We start from the raw sequence: 23,981 nt of genomic DNA on the forward strand, positions 1-23,981 counted from the left end.
GTAATCACAATTTTAAATGTTGACTACTTCATGTTAGTGGTCATAAGTTTTTTATGCTAATAAAAATTGTATATGTTATACTAACAGCTGGGGACATATCCAAAATTATTTGAAAGAAAATTTTTGTTTTAAAATTTGCGTTTTTAAATTTAGTTGTACTGCTTGCAATACAAATTCTTTTTTTATAGACCATTTCCCCAGGTGTCCGCAGCTGTTAACATATTCCACATGCAAATTATCAAATTTTGCAGAATTATGTGCGAATTAATAATGATATTGATTAAAAAGTGTGTCACATGTATACTAAACTGCACAATTTAGGCAATTCAGTTTCGCAGGATCCAAATGCTTTGGAATTCTGGTTTTAACCAGCTGAAACTAGTTTTAAGTTTTCCAGTACTCCTATGCTTGGCAATTCTGGTTTTAACCAGTTGGAACTAGTTTTAAGTTTACCAGTAACCCTATACTTGGTAATTCTGGTTTTAACCAGTTGGAACTAGTTTAAAGTTTTTTTTAATTTTTTAGTACTCATATACTTGATAACTCTTGTTTTAACCAGCTGGAACTGGTTAAACTGGCTTGGGCAAGTCGGATCTCACCTATTCTGTTCTCCAGTGTGTCTAATACAACATCTGGAGTTGCTTTATGAGACTGTGGACCATGCATGTCCAATGTTTGCAGCTGGTCCATTGCTTGTCTCATTGTCTCATCAATATCTTGCTGTAATTATTCAAGAACTTGTAAGCGGAAATCACAGAAATTAATATATGTGTGATTTGGTAGCTTTATTTTTAGGCAGTTATAAATTTCAAGACCTATAATTCAATAGCCAAAAATAGGTATGTATTTTTAAATGCGGTTATGTTGTTTTTTTACCCAGTGGTTCAAAAATATTTGCTTTGATTGGGACGTACTACTCTAGTGTTTCGCAAAGCTTTTAGACCGTTATTTTTTTTAAATAATATCTTAATATTATATGCTTACAAAAAAAAAGTGAAATATAGTTTTTGGGAATTTGACAGCCAAAGTTGGTACCAATAATTTATGCTTAATATTTGGTTTTGGCAAAAAGGTTAAGAGGCAGTGTGTTATGGTAAAGGCTATCCCCATTTTTGGCTTTGAATTTTTGACACCATTAGAACACTTACATGCACAAACTTGCAAATTATTCATGCTGATATTAACACAATGAAAATATAATTGTTATTTTTTACCTAAAGCATGCAAAACTAAGACTACAGAACAAGAAAATAAAAATAAACACAAGTGTGGAAGCGAAAAATAAATTGGCAAAATGTTTTTAGCAAAAAAAAAACTTATATAAACATCCTGTATAGTATATATAGACTTTCAATTAAATTAGAATCAAAATCCCAGTAAAAAATACCTAATTTTGCTGGCGTCTTTCAAGAAAAATGAACTAAATTCTGTTTATATGATTGCGAATTAATTCATGCAGTGTAAAACATTAAAAAAAATAATTTTTCTTGATTATAATATTTTTTGGGTGTTTTTTTTCACTGAATTTGTAATTTTTGAAGTTTTAGGCTAATTTTGGCAAAACTCCCAGGTTCAATGGTGTGGTACACCAAGGGCTTTTGGTATTTATAATTCATTCTGTTTTGAGGACCTGGGATTTAGGCCAGAGTTGGCCTATTACTCTAGATTCAGAATGTAGTTGAAAACGTGCATTTTGGTTTGATTTTGTGTGTGTGCAAATTTTGGTTGTAATTTCACTTGTAGGGTTACAGTACTTCCCTAATTATTTGTCTTGTTTAATTTTCATTTATCTGTTTGTAAGTTATTTTACCAAAGACCGTTTGGGCCCTAGGAATTTGGCCACAGTTTGGCCCATTCCATTTTATCTATTAGAGCAGCATTTTGAATGCATATCACATTTATTCTTGGTGGTGAGTCAATTTAAGTTCTAACACAAGTGTTCTGTTTCATACACCATGTGCCTACTTGGTTACCACATATATAAGTTTGTAGGTGACTTTTTGTCTTGTATATATATTTAAAATGTAGACCAGGATTTTTTAGGTTTTAGTAATTACCATTTCACACATTATATTTTAAACATTTTTTTTTAAATTCTTAAAAAATACAATTTTTTTGCTTATTAGGGGGAAAAGTTAAAAACTTTTCCCAAATAGAACAAATAATTATGGAAGTACTGTACAAATCCACGGTAAAAATTAAAATATGATTTTGTTTTGCGAATTGAAAAAAATTTCAGATGAGTTACAGAAAACAAATGAAAAAATTATGATTTTGAAAAGCCAGACATAACACTGGTGATGTATCTTACTTTGCGTTGGCCCTCATAAAGCACAATACATGGTATGCTGCCGTAGGGACGCCTCTGTAAACAACAGTATATAACACAGGTGTAGACAAGTTTTACCTTTCAATGCCAGTTATAATGATACAGAAAAAAAATAAAAAAAAAATGCTTTTAATAGCCCCTATTTAAAAAAAATATGTATTTTTTTGTTTTTATTTAAATATATAGTAGGGTGGGGGAAGATGGGACACCTTTTCACTCTATTTTCCCCTTTCATTTGGTAGTAAACTAAGAGCATTCAAAGGAATTTAAAACCGTATCCTAATGACTCCCATAGACTGTTGTTAATTGTTTAAAACACAATCAGGATATTTGGATATTATGCGCTAATGGTGTCCATCTTACCCCACCATACTATACCTATTTTTTGTATTAAAAACATATGTATTTCTTTTTGTTCTAAAAATATACATTTTTTTAATTCATTTTCACACATTACATAAAGCATTCATAACAAGGCATGTTCATTATACCATGCACCACAACAATAAGTGAGCCACCAATGTTTACAAAGCTTACATTAGTTATATTAATACCTTATTAATATTAATCCTACTGTATTAGATCATGCACTAAGTATTATATTACATAACCCTCGAAATTTAACTCTGGCACATAAAAATAATGTCCGTGGCAAATGCCACCGATTACTTTACATATGCTCTGTGGTGAAGTATTGGAGGCATTTTGAAAAATGCCACAGTGAATTTCGAGGGTTAGCTCAGCAGTTTTAGATAATAGTAACATTTATAAAATGGAATAGCATGAAAACAGGACAGCTAATTTGTAAAAGTATCTTTAGGGAAACTTTTTGAATTAAATAACAGCCTATAAATAGACAAATTCTATTTGCTATGGTACAATACATAGTTCTTAGTTGGGTGTTTTAGAAAAATAAAAAAAGACAATTGGTTTTAGAGGCTAAATGTGCATCTTAAAAATAAAGTGTATTTTTTGTTACTTTCTTTAACATAGCAGTAAATACCTTTTAAACATACTGTAAAATTTCAGAAAACATAACGATAAAAATAGAACACATATGTTTAAAACATGATTTTCAAACTGGAATTGTATATCATTTATATATAAATGATAAACTGTCCTATGAGCTATGGCTAACACACATGTTTTTTGGGCAAAAGGTAGGGTGTAGGTTTTGTACGTAAAGCCAAGGGGTGTCTTAAAGTTCAAAAACCTTTAGTGTAATATATTCTATATGGGTGAGGTCCTACAGTATGGTATGATTTGCACGTCATGAGATTTGGGATATTGGTCAGAGTTGGCTTATTATTCTGTTCTATATAGGTGAGGTTCTACTGAGGCATGCTATGGACTTAAGATTCAGGCCAGAGTTTTTAATAATAAAAAGTGTAAAATATATGTATAATACTTAATGAAAAACAAACTAACTTGTAACGCATCTGGATCAATTTTTGTTGAGCTTGTGCTTTTACGAAAACGCTCAATTCTGTCGGCAACACTGAGGCTTGCGGGATCATTTTCGGCAACACTGGGTTGTTGATCAAGCTCAGCGGGCGGAGGTTTTTCATACCTCATGCTGCCGGACCGTTGAACTTTGCCAGGTGATTCAATTGTAGGTACCAAGCCTGGTGTTAAGTTTTTGTTTTAGCTGAAAATGCCACCGTTTACAGGTTCAAGGCTCGTCGCTGCTACTATTGTGCGTGTATTTGTCTTTGCGAAGACACTTAACGACAATTGCTTTAACGCAGTGGTCACTAATGGGCTGTCCAAATTATTAGCCATATACAATTGTCAACCATACAGAAAAAAGTCACCCACAAAGTTACATACTTGGTATTTTGTAGGCAGGCACGAGGTGTATGAAACAGACACCCATGTTGTAACAACTATGGTTTTCTACCAGACGAGAAATTACCAAACTGTATTATTGATAGTTTGGAAATCCATTAGTGACCACTGGGTTGGAGCAATGTCTGTTTAGTGCCTAACTGCATATTTAGTAGCAACCTTGAGCTTCAAAACTGGTGTTTTTAATGCACCCCTGTTATGGCAGCAAGAACAACGTACCTATTTTAGCTTTGGCTTTTTGTTGTCGAATGTATTCTTGTGCGTTGTTGCAACGGTCCAACGACTTCGTTTTCATCGGCAAACGTGATTGGTCAGCTGGACGAGATGTTTCACTGCTCATTCTCCTGAAAAAAAACACATTTTTTTATTTTCATTTTTTTTTAATTTTTATTTTGGGTGTTGGGGTAATGAGCCAACTTTTGCCTAAATCCAAGACAATATTATATTGTATTATAATAATAATAAAAATATTCACATTTATAACATACCAACACTTTACAACGGAGAAAACAGACAAAACGGACGAATTCCGGATACTGTGTACAGCCACCTTTACTCCAATAATTCAATACTTTCTGCAAGTTAGCAATTTTGCACCAAACTACTATATTGTGAGACAATAATACAAGATTTAGACTTACAAAATATAGTAGGGTGGGGAAAATGGAACAACTTTTCATTCTATTTTCGTAACTCGTTTGGTAGAAGTTTGTAGTACATTCAAAGAATTATAAAACCATATCCTCACGACTACCATTGTTAATTGTTTAAAATGTGACTAGGATATTTGGATATTATGTGCTAAAGGTGTCCCATCTTACCCCACCCAAGTATAACGATTCATTATTTCATCCAGTTTTATAAATTACCTGTTATTTGATGGGTTAAAAAAATGTGAGCTTTTGTGCGCAGGTGATTGAGGGGTTCCACCACTATCGAGACTCACTTCTGATTCATTGCAACTTGATAATACGTCAGATATACCATCTCTGTGTTATAAAATGTATATTAGATATACCATCTTTATGTTTTATGAATGTAACTTACTTTATCCTTACGTGGCTGGAAAATGACGGTGGTTATAACATGGGTGTTCATACACCTCGTGCCAGTTTATGAGTATGTAACTTTGTGGGTGATTATTATTTTTTATAGTATAGACACAATTGTAAATTAAAAGTACATTAATGTAATATTATAAATGTAACTTATTTATTCTTGCATGGCAGGCAATGACAGTTGTTATAACACAGGTGTTCTGTTTCATACACCTTATGCCAGCTTACGAGTTACCATGTATGCAACTTTGTGGGTGATTATTTTTTATGAACGGCACAATTTGGACAACCCATTAGTGACCACTGGGTTGGAGCAATTGCCATTAAGTGTCTTGCTCAAGGACACATACCCATATTTAATATATGAATGAATCAATGTAACTTACTTTATCCTCGCATTGCCGAAAAACGACAGTCGTTATAACACTGGTGTTCTGTTTCACACACCTTGTGCCAGCCTATGAGTTACCAAGTATGTTACTTTGTAGGTGTACCATACATAACTACACTGTAATACACATGGCATACAAAACTTACATATACTCTTGTACAACGATATAAGCATGGGGTACAAGACCATCTTTTCCTTTAAAACTTCCTTCCCACCAGTCATCAGACGCACGATGGTACAAAGTGACGCAATCACCTTTTAAGAAAGACAACTCACGATCTGAACGACCTTTATAATCATACTTTGCCATCGCTTCCAAAAACTGCTCAGATTCTGTGAGAAAAATTTGCATTATATTTGTATGTGTTAACATGTGGCATAGCGGTTAGCGCGCCCTGCCTGTAACCCATAGGTAATGGGTTCAAGGCTCGTTGCTGCTACCACTGTGGGCGTATGTGTCCTTGGGCAAGACACTTAATGGCAATTGCTCCAACCCAGTGGTCACTAATGGGTTGTCCAAATTATCAGCCATACATAAAAAAAATAAAATAATCACCCACAAAGTAACATACAAGGTAACTCGTAAGCTGGCACGAGGTGTTAAACCCGTGTGATAACGACTGTCGTTTTCCGGCTACGCGAGAATAAAGTAAGTTAAATTCCTTTATTCAATATGAAGTGGCATTTTAGTGGTGCAGGGTAAAAATGGGACATCGTTTCTTTCTATTTTTCTGTCCCATGTGGTAGTAAGGCACTCTCTTAGAGTAGGGTGGGGAAAGACGGGACACCTTTTTGTGCTATTTTTTCGTCCCATTTGGTAGCAATCAAAGAACATTGAACGCAATATAATAATAAAATTGTACCGTCATCGCTGACACTAGAGTGTGCTGAAGCGCTGTGATGATCGGCAGCTGATTGGTCGACTTCGGTTGCCATGGTATCACCGGGGTCGTCGGGGGCAAACTCGTCAGAGGTCATGACCTTTTCATATTCCGGTCCATCCATTTTATCAGGGAAGATAGCTTCATGGTTTACTACTATCGTCTAGTAAGTAAAAACTGGTTTAAAGTGGTTTATATTTATTGGTGAACACAGAGGTAGTTGCTTGACCCCCAAAAAATGTCATTATTTTTATAAAAAAAAAATAAAAAAAACAACAATTTTTTAAAAAAGAAATAGTTTTTCACAAAAAAAATATTATTTTAAAAAAAAGTAAAAAGTAATATATATTTTTCTAATATTATTTAACTTGGTAAGCGTCCTGCCGAAATATATTTCTTTGATACACCATTAGTTGAATTTGAAAACAGCCTAATATATTGCTCTTATTTTAGTGTGTTCAAAAAGTTATATTTTACTACAGTACTAACTGTTGGAATTATATCTATGGCAACAAATGGGGACCAGGTTTTGTACAAGCAAAGGGGGAAGCTGAAAAAATTTAAATTAGAAATAAAAAAAAAGTTTTGGCAGCGAATATTGCATTATATACATATATATAGTAGGGTAGGGGAAGATGGGACACATTTTCATTTTAATTTATTGTACCATTTGGTAGTAAACGAAGAACATTTAAAGAATTATAAAAACCGTATCCTCACGACTCCCATAGACCGTTGTTAATTGTTAAAACTTAAAACAGGATCAGGATATTTGTATATTACGTGCTAAAGGTGTCCCATCTTCCCCCACCTACTATATGTTCAAAAGGGTATATTTTACACTACCAAATTTTATATAAAAATATACTAACCTTTATGATTTCATTAACATTAGCTTGGCAAGTGACTTGGTCATAGTTATCTGGTACTGGTAACAGGGTGGGACCAAAGCAGACAGCTATGTTGTATGCGTCCATCATGTTTTCGTCGCTGTTCTGCGATAAACTGTTCATGCAGCGTGTTAGTTTGGTATACCTTGTGCTCACTGTCGAGTTGTAATATGGGTGTCTTCTTATACACCAGACACACATAGTGCATTGATAAACCTGATGCTCATTGTCGAGCAACATAATTAAAATCACATAACCTACAAAGTTATTATGTTGTAATTCATAAGAGGACACGAGGTATATGAAACAGAACACCATTGTTATAACAACTGCTGTTTTCCGGCTACGTGAGGATAAACAAGTTGCACACATGGTAGCTCAAAAGCAGGCACGGGGTGTGTAAAACAAAACACCCATATTATAACAACTGTCAATGCCCCACAATGCACACATAAGTAAGTAACATGCATGGTAACTTGTAAGTTGGCACAGGGTGTACGAAACAGAACACTAAATAATGACTGTCTATGTCCCACCACACGAGGATAAAGCAAGTTACATATGTGGTAACTAGTAAGCTGGCACGAAGTGTATGAAACATGAAACACCCACGTTATAACAACTTTCAATGCGCGTCAGGGGAGGATAAAGCAAGTTACATATGTGGTAACTAGTAAGCGGGCAGGAGGTGTATGAAACAGAAAATAAAAAGTTAAATACATTCATTCAATCAAACACATAAGACTTACTGGTTTAGAAACGCGAAGAGATATCTCATCACAATGAGCACGGACTCAGGGATGTTGAGAATAATCTTCCTGATTTTCACAACACGATCTTCCATGTCCGATATATCTGGAAGGGTCACGTGAATTGTTCATGTGAAAAAATCATGGAAACATCATGTGAAAAAAATCATGGAAATATCATGTGAAAAAATCTTGTAAAAAAAACATTTAAAAAAATCTTGTGAAATAATCATTTGAAAAAACATTTAAAAAACTAAATCAAATTTTACAAAATGAAATGTGGTTCTTACAATATAATCACAAAACATATAAAAAGTTGTAATCCGAAATTAAATAAACATGAAAAATCTTAATATAGAAGATTTGTTATATAGTTCATATAGTTAACATATCGTGAATAATTTTCACGTGATTTTTTTTAAACTTTTTTAGGAATTTCACATAAATACTCACGTGCACACTGAACAATATCATCGAAAATATATCTCGGAAAAAGTTTCTCATCCAGTTGTCTGAAGTAAAGTTTAAGCAACCCTGCAACTGAGTTGATATCAACTTCATCCTCTCTTTCACTGACTGGGTCTTCACCAGCCTCAAAAAGTCGCTTCATTTCCGTTATTTCCTGAGGGGAATTGGTTTTTGGTTAATTTTTGGTATTTTTTTTAATGTTTTTTTTATTAGTTTTTGACTTCTTCTAAATCTTTGTTTTTGTCATTTACTGTTTTTGGTAATTTTGACATTTTTTATTACGTGTTGCTGTTTTTCTTTATTATAGAGATTCGCATTTTTGACAATTCTATATTCTCTTTTTTTGTTCTTTTTCAATGGCTAAATAGAACCAAAAAATTAAAAAAATTAATGTTAAGTATATTCAATCAAAGTAAAAACACAACATTAAAAAAAAAAAAATTAAGTAAAAAATATCACACAAAATACCGACCTGATGGGAACCAGGGACACGGAATATGCCTTGATGATGTAACCCATACAAGTTCAAAATACGAATGCAACTTTCAACTACGAGCGGAATGGATCGACCAGATTCCTGTGTTATGGTTAAGTTTAAACTACTATATAAATGTAACTTTATTAAAAAAATTCTCCGAATACAGTCGCGAAGATTGTATAGATTTAAAAATAAAGAGAATTAGCAGAAAAAGGTTTTAAAAACAACAAAATTTTTTGAGGAGAAAATGAGTATTACGACATAAACGTAACTTTAAAATTTTTACTTTCTTCGAATACAGTAGCTAAAATTATATTAAATAAAACAACGAAGAGAAGGGAATGAGCACCAAAATGTTTCAAAAACAACAAAATTTGGGGTAAGAAAATGTATATTACTATAAGAAAATGTAAATTTAATTTTTTTTTATCTCTTTTAATACAGTCGCCAAGATTATATAATTCAAAAAACCAAGAGAAGAAAATTTGCAGCAAAATGCCTTAAAAACAAACTTGAGATAGAAAATCTATATTATTAATACACTTAACACAAATTTTTATTTTTGTCTTCAAATAGTGAAGATTAGTTTTAATTTGCACGCTATGAAATGTCTTTTTTTACGAGACTTTTATCGTCTGGACCACCTCGCGGCTTGGTCCAAAATTGTGCCTTTTTAAAAAGTGACTCAGCAAATATTTGTCACTTTTTTCAAAAAAAAGAGCGATATGCCTTCTTTTTTTCCCATGTGAACAGGCTAATAGTGTTGTTTATAGGTTAGGTCCTACAGCAGAACCCAAAAGACCCTACAAATAAGCATAATGGGCTTTTACCAGTTCAAAACACTTTAAAAACAATTTTTTTTATGGTTAATTTACATCTCATGCCCATTACCCCAATAAAACACATAGTCTTCTATATAGACGAGGTCCTACACCCCAAAAAACCTTACAAATAAGCCTAATGAGCTTTTATCAGCCCAAAACACAATAAAAACACAATTTTTGATGGTTAGTTCACATTCACCAACCATGCGTCTTACCTGTAGTTTTCTCAGAGACCGACGTGGCCTTTTAACAATAAAATAAATTTAAAAGTGATGTTCGTAACACCGTTATAGGACAAATTGTTAGATGCATGCATCAACACCTACACATGTTACATTCAACTATACAACACTGAATGGTTATGAAGAGTGGGTTAATTTTAAAGACATTTACAAACAAATAAACGGTTATATTTAAACATGAAGTTTTAAAGCCGCGTTTTTAAGGCCACAAAATAAAGCCTACAGTTTTTTATTAAACAAATGGTTATATTTAAATATGAAGTTTTAAAGCCGCATTTTCAAGGCCACAAAATAAAGCCTACAGTTTTTAACCAAATAAAAGGTATTATTTATATACCAGTTTTAAGGCCATATTTTTAAGCCACACAAATTAAGCCTACAGTTTTGAACCCAACTAAAATAGCCCCAAAGCTGAAATTCTGCTGGTTTAAATTTTAAATGGTTAGCCATCATTTTTTATATTTAAGAGTTTATTTTAATAAAACTTTCTATTCCCATTTCCATAAAACAAAATTTATATTTTTGTCAATTTTGAAATTTTAGAAAGTACTTTAATAAAGTTTTAAGTCATTTAATAATGAAGCATGTGTGGACATACCAACCATTAATTAAGTGAGGTACAAGTATGCGGTTTGTTAATATTAAGTGCTTTCACTTAATAACATTTAAAATTTGAAATCTACAAAACAAAATTGACTTCAAACACAAAGCAACATTAAGGACAAAAATGAAAATATTTTACAATTTTGAAAAATTATATTTTGAAGACTTTTTTATGAAAATTTTCACACAAAAAGTATGTGGCTTTAAAAATTTTTTTAGTACTTTTAAAGTTTAACATTTAAGCGGAACACTACCCATTTCATTTTATTTTAAATTAAGAAAGGTTAATTAATATATAGGTACATTGTACAGTACATTATAAACGATATAAAAACGTTGTTTGATTTTAAATTGTCTTTTTGTTTTTTGAATATTTAAAAAGGCCCTAATTTTTTTTAGGTTTAAAAAGCCTTATTTTTTCTGTAGAACAGTCCATGCACTTTACGCATAAAAACACTAAAAAATATAATTTGTAAGCATTATTGTTTTTGATATGGTTTTTGAATATTGAAGTTAAAAAGGCTCTAATTTTTTGTAGGCTAGTCATTGCATTTTACACATACTAAAACTAATAAAAACAACTTTAAATTGTAAGTCTTATGGTTTCTGATATGTTTTTTTTAATATTGAAGTTTTAAAGGCACTTTTTTTCTGTAGGCTAGTCATTGCATTTTACAAATATAAAAACTACAAAAACAACTTTAAATTGTAAGTCTTATGGTTTCTGATATGGTTTTTCGAATATTAAAGTTAAAAAGGCACAATTTTTTTAATTCTGCATGATAGTCATTGCATTTTACATATATAAAAACTACAAAAACAACTTTAAATTGTAAGTCTTATGGTTTCTGATATGGTTTTTCGAATATTAAAGTTAAAAAGGCACAATTTTTTTAATTCTGCATGATAGTCATTGCATTTTACATATATAAAAACTACGAAAACAACTTTAAATTGTAAGTCTTATGGTTTCTGATGTGGTTTTTCGAATATTAAAGTTAAAAAGGCACAATTTTTTTAATTCTGCATGATAGTCATTGCATTTTACATGGTAATCCAGCTGTGCAGATGAAACAGACAGTCACCCTTGATGTAGACAGTTTAAAAACCTTGGCTTCATAAAATATTCATTACACCAGTTCAACTGAATGAATGCATTAGAAATACACAACAACAGGTTTCAATCTTGTTTTTAAGCAATACCAGTGATGTTACTTTTTAGATTCACACCAAGCTCTAATGCTTGAGGCACACAACATTTTTGAATAAAATATATTTTCAAAATTTATTTAAAACTTTTTTTAAACATTTTTCAAAACAAATGTTAATTTCGTTATACAGTTATTGTTGATTCTGTATCAGCTGCTACTTTATACAGTGGGCTGTAAATAAGTAAAAATAATTTTACTCTATATGTAGGTAAGGATGCACATTACAGAATTTCGAATCCATGAGATTCAAATCCTTTTGTATTCAAATCTAATTACGGGATTCGGTATTCTGTTTAATGACGTCATCACACCTCATCTCATAAAGTATATAAACAATTTTTGAAATTTATTATATTTCTTTTCATAGCCTGCTATACGTTTCATGACGCAAAAACTACCCAATAGTACAATTTTTGATCATTTTACAGATCCAACAAGGCTACTATGATAGAATCTATAAATATAAAAAGATTCGAAATTCTAGATACGGAATTCTAGATTCGAAATAAAGTATTCTAGGATATCCTAGAATACCTAATTATTCTGTAATGTGCATCCCTATATGTAGGTTGCATGTACAGTTATGTATGTGTGCACACAACATTTTTGAGCCGAACATCACTTTTGCTTGCAATTCTGTTGGTTTGTGATTTTGTAAAAAAATCCAAAATTCCCCCAAAATACCTTTTTGTAAGAAAAACCTTAAAAACAGTTTTTTTCTTTAAAAAATGAAACCTTTTTTTAAATAAATTATTTTTGTAGAAACCTTTTTTTTTATAATTCATTTTGACTTCCTTTAAAAAATATCAGAATTTTTTTATAAATTTTTTTAAAGTTTTTTTTATAAAAAATTTCGTTGTTTTAAGCAATTTTTTTATGTTTTTGATTAATATACCTTTAAATAAGCTTGCAGGTCGGTGCTAAAGTGGCATGCTATGTTGACTTGTGAGTGTTTAGCTCTCTTGCGACGAATAAACTTTTTTTTGGGCTTACGAAGCACAGTTGGTGGACCAGATTTACTACACCCGTGGAATATAACATGCAGTTAGTACAATGCAAATACAGGTTACAACTAATATTGTGTTAGCATTCAACAATACATAGACATACAGTGAGACAAAATGCATACGGTTGATAATTTTATAAAATAAAAATAATATTAAACATAGGCACCAAACTTGGAAAGACACCAAACTTTAAAACCGAAAAAAAAATGAATAGACACCAAACTTGAAAATCGAAAAAAAAATGAAATTTCGGAAATAATATGAATTTTGTCGTTTTTTAAAAAAAGGCATAAAATTTTCGGAATATTTTTAGTAAAATTTCAGGGGCACATTGTCAAAATACAGTTACACTCATAGTAGTCCTACATAAGAAACTTCATTGATTAATATGGTGAATGCAAAATACTTTGGCTTATTTTTATATAAATAGATAACAGTAGGGTAAAAATGGAGTACTAAAACATATAATGTCACCCCTGTTTCCAAACCTATTTAATTATTAAATTTAAGGGGAAATTTAAACTCGTGACACCCCATGTTTGGCGCCTATGCAACTAAATACAACCTATACAAAATTAATCTAAATATAAACTAAAATTTGCTATTTTATTAGACATATATGAGTCTTATAGAATAATTTATAGAACAGATTGCATTAGAATTGAATTTATAAATAATTTAAAAAAACAAACAAAGAAAAAATTACTAGGTGATTATATTATACGTCAAATAAAATTAAATTCATATTCTGTGTAGAAAAATTTTTCTTTATCTAGCTCAAATTGATCGTTTTTTAAAGGGAAAATAAAAATGGGGAAAACGTCTGGTTTTATGGGAAATAGAAAATATTTAGAAAATAAGTTTTATTTTAAATTTCCTTGTTTGTTCTTATTATAAAGTATTGTGGGGTAAGATGGGACATCTTAAGCACATATTATCCAAATATCCTGATTGTGTTTTAAACAATTAATAACGGTCTATGGGAGTCTTGAAGATACGGTTTTTATAATTCTTTAAATGTTCTTTATTTACTACCAAATGGGACAAGAACATAAAATGAAAGGTGTCCCATCTTCCCCCACCCTACTATACATAATATAGATAACTATCTGTAAATTGATATTTTCAGAGTTGGGTATTTTTATTGTTATTGAAAAATAAATAGGACAATTTGAAATATATCTACATCAAGTACAATAAAAAATGCCAACTCTGATATAAATAACATAATAAACAATAAACATAACCAATAAGAAGTCACATACCTTGTAAATGTGCTAGTTTCAGCTATAGGGATTTCTGTAGAAAAAAACAAACAAAAAATTTACTTTAAAATTATAATTAAACTTTTTTAAACAAAATATAAGGCAAAAAAAATCGACAAAAATGTTTTAATAAAACACTTTTGGTGTATAAAATATAAACCTAAAAACTAAAAATAAACAAAAATGTTTTGATAAAATACTTTTGGTATACAAATTAATAGCCCCCTAAAAAGTAATGAACAAAATTTTTTTGATAAAATATTTTGGGCTATAAAAAATATGTTTTAATGAAAAACCACAACAGAATTCTTTATTAGTTGAATAGAAAATAAGTTTGAATAATATCAAATCAAATACATTAGATTTTACATTACCTTCAGCAAGTGCTTTTTCTAATATTTGGTGTCGAGCCCGTAATCTGTTAAGCTGGCTGCTTTTTTGAAGGTAATCCTCAAATTTCTGAAACATATGAAGACATTTTAAACACTTAAACACTTTTTTTTACTTTTATTACAATTTTAGAGACGGTTTTTGAAAAACTGCCAGAATTAAGTTATAGCATTGCTTATAGGCCTAACGCTTTACAATTTTTTTAACTGTCATATTATTTAATGTTAATTTTTTTCTACTGTTTGTTGCGGTATAATATTAATGTATATAGGCTGAAAAAATAATGCTTTTTATCCTTTTTTAAGTTGCCTGCCACTTTCCCCAGCAATATTTAAAAAGTAACAGCACAAACCAGTTTCAAATGTTGTGGAGTTTTTACATATAAACAAAAATTTGGCATGTGTTTATAAAAAATGAAGTTTTTAAAATTTTAGTGCTAAACAGATCTAGAAATATAAGCTATTAACCTAATTGGGCCTAATACCTTGCAAAATTACTTTAAAACTTTAAATTTGCCAACATAACTTACTTTAAGATAAAACAAAAAGGAAGAAAAACCCTTTTCAAACATTGACTAACTTACTTCAAGATAAAATGCTTCACAATCAAGCAAAGTTTTTCGTGTTTTCGTAATTTCTTTAGTAAGGTAGGGTGAAGGTGGGGCAGCGAACGTAACGGCCCCAGGAAGCCCGGGGAACTCCCTCATGTGCCTGGTGTGTTGGAAGGGCGAGACAACATCCGAAGTCATGTCCGCTGCGTACTCATCCATTGATTTCGATGTAGCGTCAACTGTTTTCTTCATCTATAATTCATATGATATATATTTGTATAGTATGGTGGGGTAAGACGGAACACATTTCCCACATTTTACCCAAATATTCTGATTGTGTTTTAAACAACTAACAACGGCCTATGGGAGTCATGTCGGTTTTCTAATTTTATTTATTTATTTTTTTAATAAGAAATAGGACGAGAAAATGGAATAAAACGGTGTCCCATCTTATCCCACCCTACTGTTTTAAGATACAGTTGTGTGTGTTCTGGAGAAATCCGGCCTAACTTTTAGGTATCATGGCATGTTTTACTATAGAACTTCACCTATGTTAAGGTTTTATGTTATGTATATGTTATGGCTTTTTGGGTGTTGGGGCCATGGGACAAATCTGGCCTAAATCCTTGACAAGGACCTCACACATATAATAAAAAAACGTATTCTTACGATTCCCACAGACCGTATTTTGTTGTTTAAAACATGATTATGATATTTGGATGCTATAAAGGTGCCCTGTCCCAACCCACACCTATAAGTACAGAATCGAAAATTTAGAAACATGCAGACGTTGGCGCAGCCAGGGAGGTTGTCGCAACCCCCCCCCTTTGAAACCCATAAAAAAATTAATTAAAAAAAAAATTAAAAAATAATTTTTTTGAAATTTTTTTGATTAAACCCATCCCCGTTTTTTTTATCTGGCTGCGCCACTGCATGGAGATAATTTTACCTCATCTTCATCTGTGAGCATTTGTTGTACTGTCCTCTCCATCTCACTACATCTTTTGTCAATCTCCCGATGCAGCTGAGGAAGAGCAAGCGATACTTTGGCCACATCATCACTGCTGTGTGTCATCATTATAAACTCAGGTGGCGTGGCGAATGCATTCACATTGTTTTCCATACATCTGTGGGAAAAGTTTAATTAAAAAACACACATACATATATATTAGTAGGGTGGGGGAAACAGGACACCTTTAGCACATAATATCTAAATATCCTGATCGTGTTTTAGAGAATTAACAACGGTCTATAGGAGTTGTGAGGATACGGTTTTAGAATTCTTTAAATGTTTCTTGTTTACTACCAAATGGGCAGAGAAATAGAATGAAAAGGTGTCCCATCTTTCTCCATCTTACTAAACAACATATATTTTAAAAATATACTTTTTCCGTTTAAAACTTTACTAAAAAAAAGTTAAAACACATTTCTTTAAAGTTTAACTAAAATGAGGTTAAATGTGTAAACTTCACTACATAAAAAAAGAAAACATTTTTTTGTTAAATTTGGTCCTAAATAATGGGACAAAATTTTTCACTATTAAAAAGAAAAAAAAAATCTCTTGAAAATGAAAAACCTTTTCTTGTCCTTATCATGGTCCAGTTCTTGTACAGTTTTCTTCAGCAAGCCAACGCCAGTCATTTTGGAGTCTTGTGCGGCAACTTCAGCTGATATAAATGAACCCCATGCTCGCTCAAGTGACTTGTGGTACCCCATGCCCATCGTCTGTAGCAACATTATGATATCGAAATGAAACGAACATTGTTTTAAACACACTGCTTTTACTATAATTTAAAACAGGGCAACATTAAGTAAAAAATACAAAAAAGTTTAAATAGAAAAATGTAACTGTATTACATTTCATCATTTAGTTAAACACTCTGAACTGTATATTTTGAGAACCTTTTCTTACAGTTTTTTTTTGTAAAATATTTTTTTACTTAACAATAAAATAAAAATGTCAAAAATGATTTAAATTAACATAAAAAAAAATCAAACAAAATTAAAAAGGAAAAAAAAAACTGAAAAACATAAAAAGATGAAAATACAGTATAAATTAAAGAAATATTGTTCAAAAAAAATCATAATAACTACAGTATATGTTTACATCAAAAAGAAAGAAAAAAAAAGCAAACATAAAAAGATAAAAAAAACAGTATAAATAAAAGACAAATTTGCCAAAAAAATCATAATAACTACACGTGTAAAAAAAGAAAACAGAAAAAAAAGATAAAAATACATTATATAAAAAAGACATATCGGTCAAAAATAATAACAATTATATGAGTATATGCTTACATCTAACAAGTTGTCGATATCTACTCCATAATATTTCTTGATAGCAGCATTTGTAGCTTCTAGTTGAAGTATGTATTCATTACGTGCTTTCACAGATTTGAGATTGCTCTCAGAGTACTTGAGTTGTCTCTGTAAGATGACACTTATTAATACAAAGACGATTTACAAAAAAAACTAAGAATATCTAAATGAAAACTGAGATATCTACATAAAAAATGGAGAATTTCTAAATAAAAACTGAGAATGTCCAAATAAAAACTGGGAATTTCTAAATAAAAGCTAAGAATATCTACAGAAAAACTGAAAATTAGTAAATAAAACTGAGAATATCTTAATGAAAACTGAGATATCTACATAAAAACTAATCATTGCTACATAAAATCGGTTTACATTTATCTCTTCAAAATTAATATACACAATATCTACACAATGACGGTTTAATTTTAACTTTTGAAATTTACCTAAAAAGTCTGTAGCATCAAAAGTAAAAACTTTGGCTTACGTGTGGCGAAAACCTTAGTCAATTTTTTGAGGTTTCATTTTTTGGGGTTTGAATTTTATGGTTTTCCATAAAAACTTACTTTTTCTTTTAATTTTTCCAGTTTTCGGAACGAAGTAGACCTTCTGACTTTGTTGTCAGTTTTCGGGGAGTCTAAAGTTTTCTCATTCCTTTTGTCAAACTAAAATAAATAAACGAGAAAATTTAAACCGTAACGTAATACCACGCGATAGGTACAGGCATTAAAATCCATATACGCATAAAAAACATAATTTACCTGTTTTTCTCAATTTGTAATTTGTAAAAATTACACCAAACATTAGGTACATGCACTTAAATCCATATACGCATACCAGAGATGGTATTCTCGGTTTTAGTCGGACGACTAAATTTTTGTGCATTACTTATTTCAAAAGTTAGAAATCTAAAGGTCGAAATCTAAATTTCAGTCAGTCGATTTAGGCGGCGACAAGTTTCGTCGTTAGCCGGGAATGCCACCTCTGAAAGCATAGTTTACCAGTTTTTCTCAATTTCTAATTTGAAAAAAATTATACAACACATTAGATACAGCTACTAAAATCCATATACAGATAACAGAATGTGTAATTTACTTGTTTTTCTCAATTTGTAACTTGTAAAATTATACCATACATTAGGTACAGCGTACAGGCATTAAAATTCATTTACAAATAACAAAATGTGTAATTTTTTTTTTTTTACACAACTTGTAACTTGTAAAATTATATATCACATTAGATACAGCTACTAAAATCCATATACAGATAACAGAACGTGTAATTCACCTGTTTTTCCGCAACTCGTAACTTGCTTTCAGCTTGTACATACTCAGTATAATACACTTGATATAACTGCATGGATTGATACAGCTTACGAAGATCTTTAAGTAAATCTTCATGCGAGCATAGAGCGATCTCACGTGTCTGGAAAAATTGTAATTTTAAAACGAGGAAAAGTATTAAATGTGATAAAAATAAAAAACCTTTTCCATATACTTTTCTTGATATTATAACTACATAAAAAAGCTTTTCTATCTATTGTTTTTACATTTTGTTTTAATAATATAAATGTATATATATATATATAATATATAAAAAAGTCCCTTAGATGGATATATTATATTTAAAAAAATGTTTTACTGCTATATAATAAAAAAAAACTTAAGCAACCTATTACTGCAATGGATTAGTAGCAATTACCTTTAATAGTCTTGCCCAAGGACACAAGAGATTTTAAAATATAAACCAGTCAGCAAAAATGACCACAACTAAAATGCTACTATTTAAAAAAGTCCTTAAATTCAGGGAAGCTTAAAGCTAAAACTGATACAAAGCTTTTTTTCGTTTTTTGGGTACACTTAATTTTGCCAAAAACACATAGGCAAACCATTAGGGGTGTATAGAATGTTATTTTACCCCAATGTTTTAACTTGGGGGGTGACTTATAATTTCTACTTCGATTTTAAGTACAGTGTAGCTTTATCTTGCTGTTTGGAGGCAATAAACAAGCAGAGTCAAACATAAATTATACTTCATTTAACACATTACACAATTAATAAGGTTCTCTATGTTTGACGACTATGAGTGTAACTGTATTTTAAAAATGTAACTTTATAAAATAATTTCAAAAAAAGCCACAGAATTATCCAATTTTAATACAACATGAATAAATACAGTATATTTGACTCTGCTTGTTTGTTTTCACTAACTTATGAATATTACTCACTTTTTTGTGAAGTCTTATGGCATCTTCAACTACAATCTGCAACCTTGGAATAAAGTGATTAGCATATATGTTTGATAATGATTGATGATCTTTGCTTTCACGCTGGCATTGTTCAAGCATTTGAAACCAACATAATACGGGTGATTGCAGGTCAAGGTCTGGCTGCTCTTTCCTGAAATTTAATATATACATAATTAATATAGCAATAGGTGATTAGGTGTTAATAGGGTTGCATTGCATGGTATGCATGCGTGCCCTGCTAGAAATTTAAAAGTTGTGTTTTATTCTTTATGGGCGAGGGTCCTTGTCAAGGACCTGGGATTTGGACCAGATTTGGCTCATTACCCAAACACCTGGGAAGCCTATTTAAGTCTTTCATGCGACCGGTGTTCAACTTTGCGACACTACTTTGTAGAAACGTATTTTCGCATAATTTTTTATCCATGTGTGCACACCACACTTTTCAACTTTGTTTTTTTTTGATATGGCTTATAATTTGGACAACCCATTAGTGACCACTGGGTTTGAGCAATGTCTGCTAAGTGTCTTGCCCAAGGACACATGTGCAGTTTTAGTATCGCCATCAAGCATCGAACCGGGTACCCTTTGGTTACTATGCAAGCATCTAAACCAATGGGTCACGACGCTGGATAATTTAAAAGTTAACACAGGTTGTGTAAATTATAAAATACAAATTTTAGCAACTTGTGTGACTTTAAGAGGTTTAAAAACTTCTGTGTTACTAAGAAATCATGAATTGAATATGCAAACCATGGTAACTGAAATAGAAAATTACCATTTGAATTTAAAAATCATGTGAATTTAAAAATCATGTGAGTTTAAAAATCATGTGAATTTAAAAATCATGTGAGTTTAAAAATCATGTGAATTTAAAAATCATGTGAATTTAAAAATCATGTGAATTTAAAAATCATGTGAATTTAAAAATCATGTGAATTTAAAAATCATGTGAATTTAAAAATCACGTGAGTTTAAAAATCATGATTTGTATTTAAAATCCACAATTGTGAACTAAAAATCCTGATGTAATTTAAAAACCATGTGATTTCTGTAGAGACAATACAATCTCATATATCTATTGAACAAGAAATCAATAAAATCAAATGTTATGACAACCACCTTAAATTCTATTCAAGGCCCAGGAATGTATATAAAATAACACGCATGTTTACGCAGATAACAAAACAACAAACAAATATATCTTTGACAGTGTGGCAAGATACTGTATAAATAATGAAACAACTAGAACAAATAGGATTTTAATACAGTGTGTGTACATGCGCACTTTGTGCAATATAGTAGGATGGGGGAAGATGGGACAAGTAATATAGTAGGGTGGGGGAAGATGGGACAAGTAATACAGTAGGGTGGGGGAAGATGGGACAAGTAATATAGTAGGGTGGGGAAGATGGGACAAGTAATATAGTAGGGTGGGGAAGATGGGACAAGTAATATAGTAGGGTGGGGAAGATGGGACAAGTAATATAGTAGGGTGGGGAAGATGGGACAAGTAATATAGTAGGGTGAGGGAAGATGGGACAAGTAATACAGTATGGTGGGGGAAGATGGGACAAGTAATACAGTATGGTGGGGGAAGATGGGACAAGTAATATAATAGGGTGGGGTAAGATGGGACAAGTAATATAGTAGGGTGGGGTAAGATGGGACAAGTAATATAGTAGGGTGGGGGAATATGGGACATGTAATATAGTAGGGGGGGAATATGGGACATGTAATATAGTAGGGGGGAGAATATGGGACATGTAACATAGTAGGGGGGAGATGGGACAACTTTTAAATCCATTTTTTGTCATATTTGGTAGTAAATAAAGAACATTCAAAAAGCTATAAAATTGTATCTTCACGACTACCATAGGCCGTTGTTTATTGTTTAAAACGGGAATAGGATATTGGGATATTATGTGCTAAAGGTGTCCTGTCTTCCTCCACAGTACTATATATCCTATAAGGATAAGTAGATGTCATATTGTGTATAGAAAGTACGTTAAGCTAATGGTTACTATAATGACAAGTTTGCAGCCTTTAAATTCAATGCAGCAATTTAAACAACATGACTTTATTTGTTTTTGCATGGACGACAATTTGAACAACCGATTATTGATTACTGGTTTGAAGCAATTAATGTTAAGCGTCTTGTTCAAAGTCAAGCACATACATTATCAACAATGTTATTAGCATGCAGCAGAACACATGGTGTATTTTGGTAATGATACTTTGTCAAAAAATTTATAATTATTTTCTGATTTATTAGTATTCTATGTGGGTAAGGGCCTATAGCATCTCATGGAACCTGGAATTAAGGCCAGAGATACCATTAGAGCCATCCCCCCCAAAAAATCAAAATCAAAAAGTCCCACAATCAAGTATCAAATTAAGGCAAGATTCACAGAACCTTATATCACATTAATTTGTGCTTACTTGTGCATGATTTTTTCTACAAACTTAAAAAAAATACATGAAACTTACTTTATAGCGTATAAGTTTCTTTGCTTTGTGAGATACTTCTCAGATAAAATATCCAGTTTCCGAGCGTATTCTGAATCTATTTCAGATTTCCGTTTGAAAAATTCTTGCATATCATTGAGCAAAGTGGTTCGTGACTCTGTGTGTTGGTCGAGACATTTCAGCTGCTCATTCAACTGAAGTCGGATTTCTGGCGAAACAAAAACACGGGTTGGATCAGTGTGTAGAATGTAATAACATAAGGGCTTACAGTTCTAAATGGTGGACCTAATATTAAAAGATTTGATATTTTAGAAGGGTGTATTAATAAATAAATGAATAACTTTAAATTGTTTAATGTTTTAGAAGAATTCATTATTAAATTGACCAGGATTTTAAAAGCATTTATTAATAGATGAATAACATTAAATTGTCCAGCGTTTTAAAAGGATTTATTAATAAATTAATAAAAAACATAAAATTGTTTGATGTTTTAAAAGGATTTATTAATAAATGGATGAATAACACCAATGCACAATTGCAAACATATGTGGAGACTTTATACACCTCATGCACACTGGCAAGTTATTAGCTAGTTAACAATAATGGAACTTTGGGTTATGGGTTATAGAATAATCCTGGTCCAAATTTCAGGTCACATGGCGTGTCTTGCTATAGCATGATGCATGATACTCATATAACAAAAACTACAACTTTGTGTGACTTTTGTTATTATTTTGTTTTATTTGTGTGTGATTATAGCAGCATTAAGCTTTGGATCTAGCATTTTATAAGTGTTTAATTATTCTGGTTTAAGGAAAAGACAAAACAAAGACAGAATAATAAAAGAAAACAGACAAGGCCACGCAACTTTAATACAGTGACTCAGAACCAGAGTAATCAGTTCTTAAAGAACAGTAGAATTTACTGCAGTGAGTGGGCATAGAAGGTTTCTACATAAAGACCCATGAGAGGAAAACTCTGCCTATCTAACCTCAAGAGAATAATCAATATGACAATACTATTAGTCATAAGACTTATAACTTCAGCAGCGTGCTTGAATAAAGTTAAGCAAGCATTTAAAAGACTTGTATCAAGATTTCAAGGAATCTAAGCTTTTCGAAAAAGTGGCAATATAGAATATCTATACAGTAGGGTGGGGAAAGATAAGACACATTTAGCACATATTATTTAAATATCCTGATTGTGTTTTGAACAATTCACGGGTCTGTGGGGGTCGTGAGGATACGGTTTTATAATTGTTTGAATGTTCTTTGTTTACTACCAAATGGGACGAGAAAATACAATCAAAAGGTGTCCCATCTTTCCCCAAAGGTGACCCCTACTACACAATATGTATGTGAAAATAAATATAAAACACATTTGTTTGACAGAAGACAGGCTGTTAACTGCTTAAATATACCTAAATATAACATCTTTGAATAATATTAGCTAATAATATTACATACTCTATTCAAGGTATAATATAGGACCAAAAATAATGAGGCACAAACTTATAACATTGTATCTTATAGTAATTAAACCAAAAAAAAATTAACAAAAAATAACAGCAAAAATTACATATCATTTGATACATTAATCACAAAAGTATTGAAATGTACAAAAAACATGTTTATCTGTCACGGTGGGGTATTAAGTATACGCATTTCCTTTCCTTAATTGATCGACATGACGTCACACTATCATTATAGGTCAATCCCTGTCCTTTAACACGTGACTTTGACCGTGATGATAGGTTGTGACGTCACAGAA

The 23,981-nt window shown here is 31.3% G+C and overlaps 1 protein-coding gene across 3 annotated transcripts in view; it reads right to left on the reverse strand.

The window, feature by feature from the left end:
* Positions 1 to 23,981, reverse strand: part of LOC149734642 (SLIT-ROBO Rho GTPase-activating protein 1-like) — a 38,972-nt gene that overhangs the window by 6,081 nt on the left and 8,910 nt on the right. The window contains exons 2-23 of one of the 3 annotated variants that reach the window (XM_089879885.1): positions 22,233 to 22,419; positions 19,725 to 19,896; positions 18,785 to 18,922; positions 18,064 to 18,162; positions 17,483 to 17,611; positions 16,761 to 16,909; positions 16,134 to 16,311; positions 15,218 to 15,436; positions 14,619 to 14,703; positions 14,245 to 14,278; positions 10,132 to 10,159; positions 9,087 to 9,191; positions 8,600 to 8,768; positions 8,147 to 8,252; positions 7,380 to 7,512; positions 6,490 to 6,670; positions 5,773 to 5,959; positions 5,047 to 5,166; positions 4,397 to 4,521; positions 3,758 to 3,954; positions 2,312 to 2,365; positions 600 to 720 (exon numbers count right to left, since the gene is read on the reverse strand). In XM_089879885.1, coding sequence (XP_089736011.1) covers positions 600 to 720; positions 2,312 to 2,365; positions 3,758 to 3,954; positions 4,397 to 4,521; positions 5,047 to 5,166; positions 5,773 to 5,959; positions 6,490 to 6,670; positions 7,380 to 7,512; positions 8,147 to 8,252; positions 8,600 to 8,768; positions 9,087 to 9,191; positions 10,132 to 10,159; positions 14,245 to 14,278; positions 14,619 to 14,703; positions 15,218 to 15,436; positions 16,134 to 16,311; positions 16,761 to 16,909; positions 17,483 to 17,611; positions 18,064 to 18,162; positions 18,785 to 18,922; positions 19,725 to 19,896; positions 22,233 to 22,419 — 2,916 coding nt within the window. Of the gene's footprint in view, positions 1 to 599; positions 721 to 2,311; positions 2,366 to 3,757; positions 3,955 to 4,396; positions 4,522 to 5,046; positions 5,167 to 5,772; positions 5,960 to 6,489; positions 6,671 to 7,379; positions 7,513 to 8,146; positions 8,253 to 8,599; positions 8,769 to 9,086; positions 9,192 to 10,131; positions 10,160 to 12,867; positions 12,992 to 14,244; positions 14,279 to 14,618; positions 14,704 to 15,217; positions 15,437 to 16,133; positions 16,312 to 16,760; positions 16,910 to 17,482; positions 17,612 to 18,063; positions 18,163 to 18,784; positions 18,923 to 19,724; positions 19,897 to 22,232; positions 22,420 to 23,981 lie in introns of all 3 variants that reach the window. The other 2 variants (XM_089879883.1, XM_089879884.1) reach the window with 2 other exon arrangements.

The sequence above is a fragment of the Ciona robusta genome, chromosome 6, assembly GCF_009617815.1.
Source record: "Ciona robusta chromosome 6, ASM961781v2".
Taxonomy (NCBI): domain Eukaryota; kingdom Metazoa; phylum Chordata; class Ascidiacea; order Phlebobranchia; family Cionidae; genus Ciona; species Ciona robusta.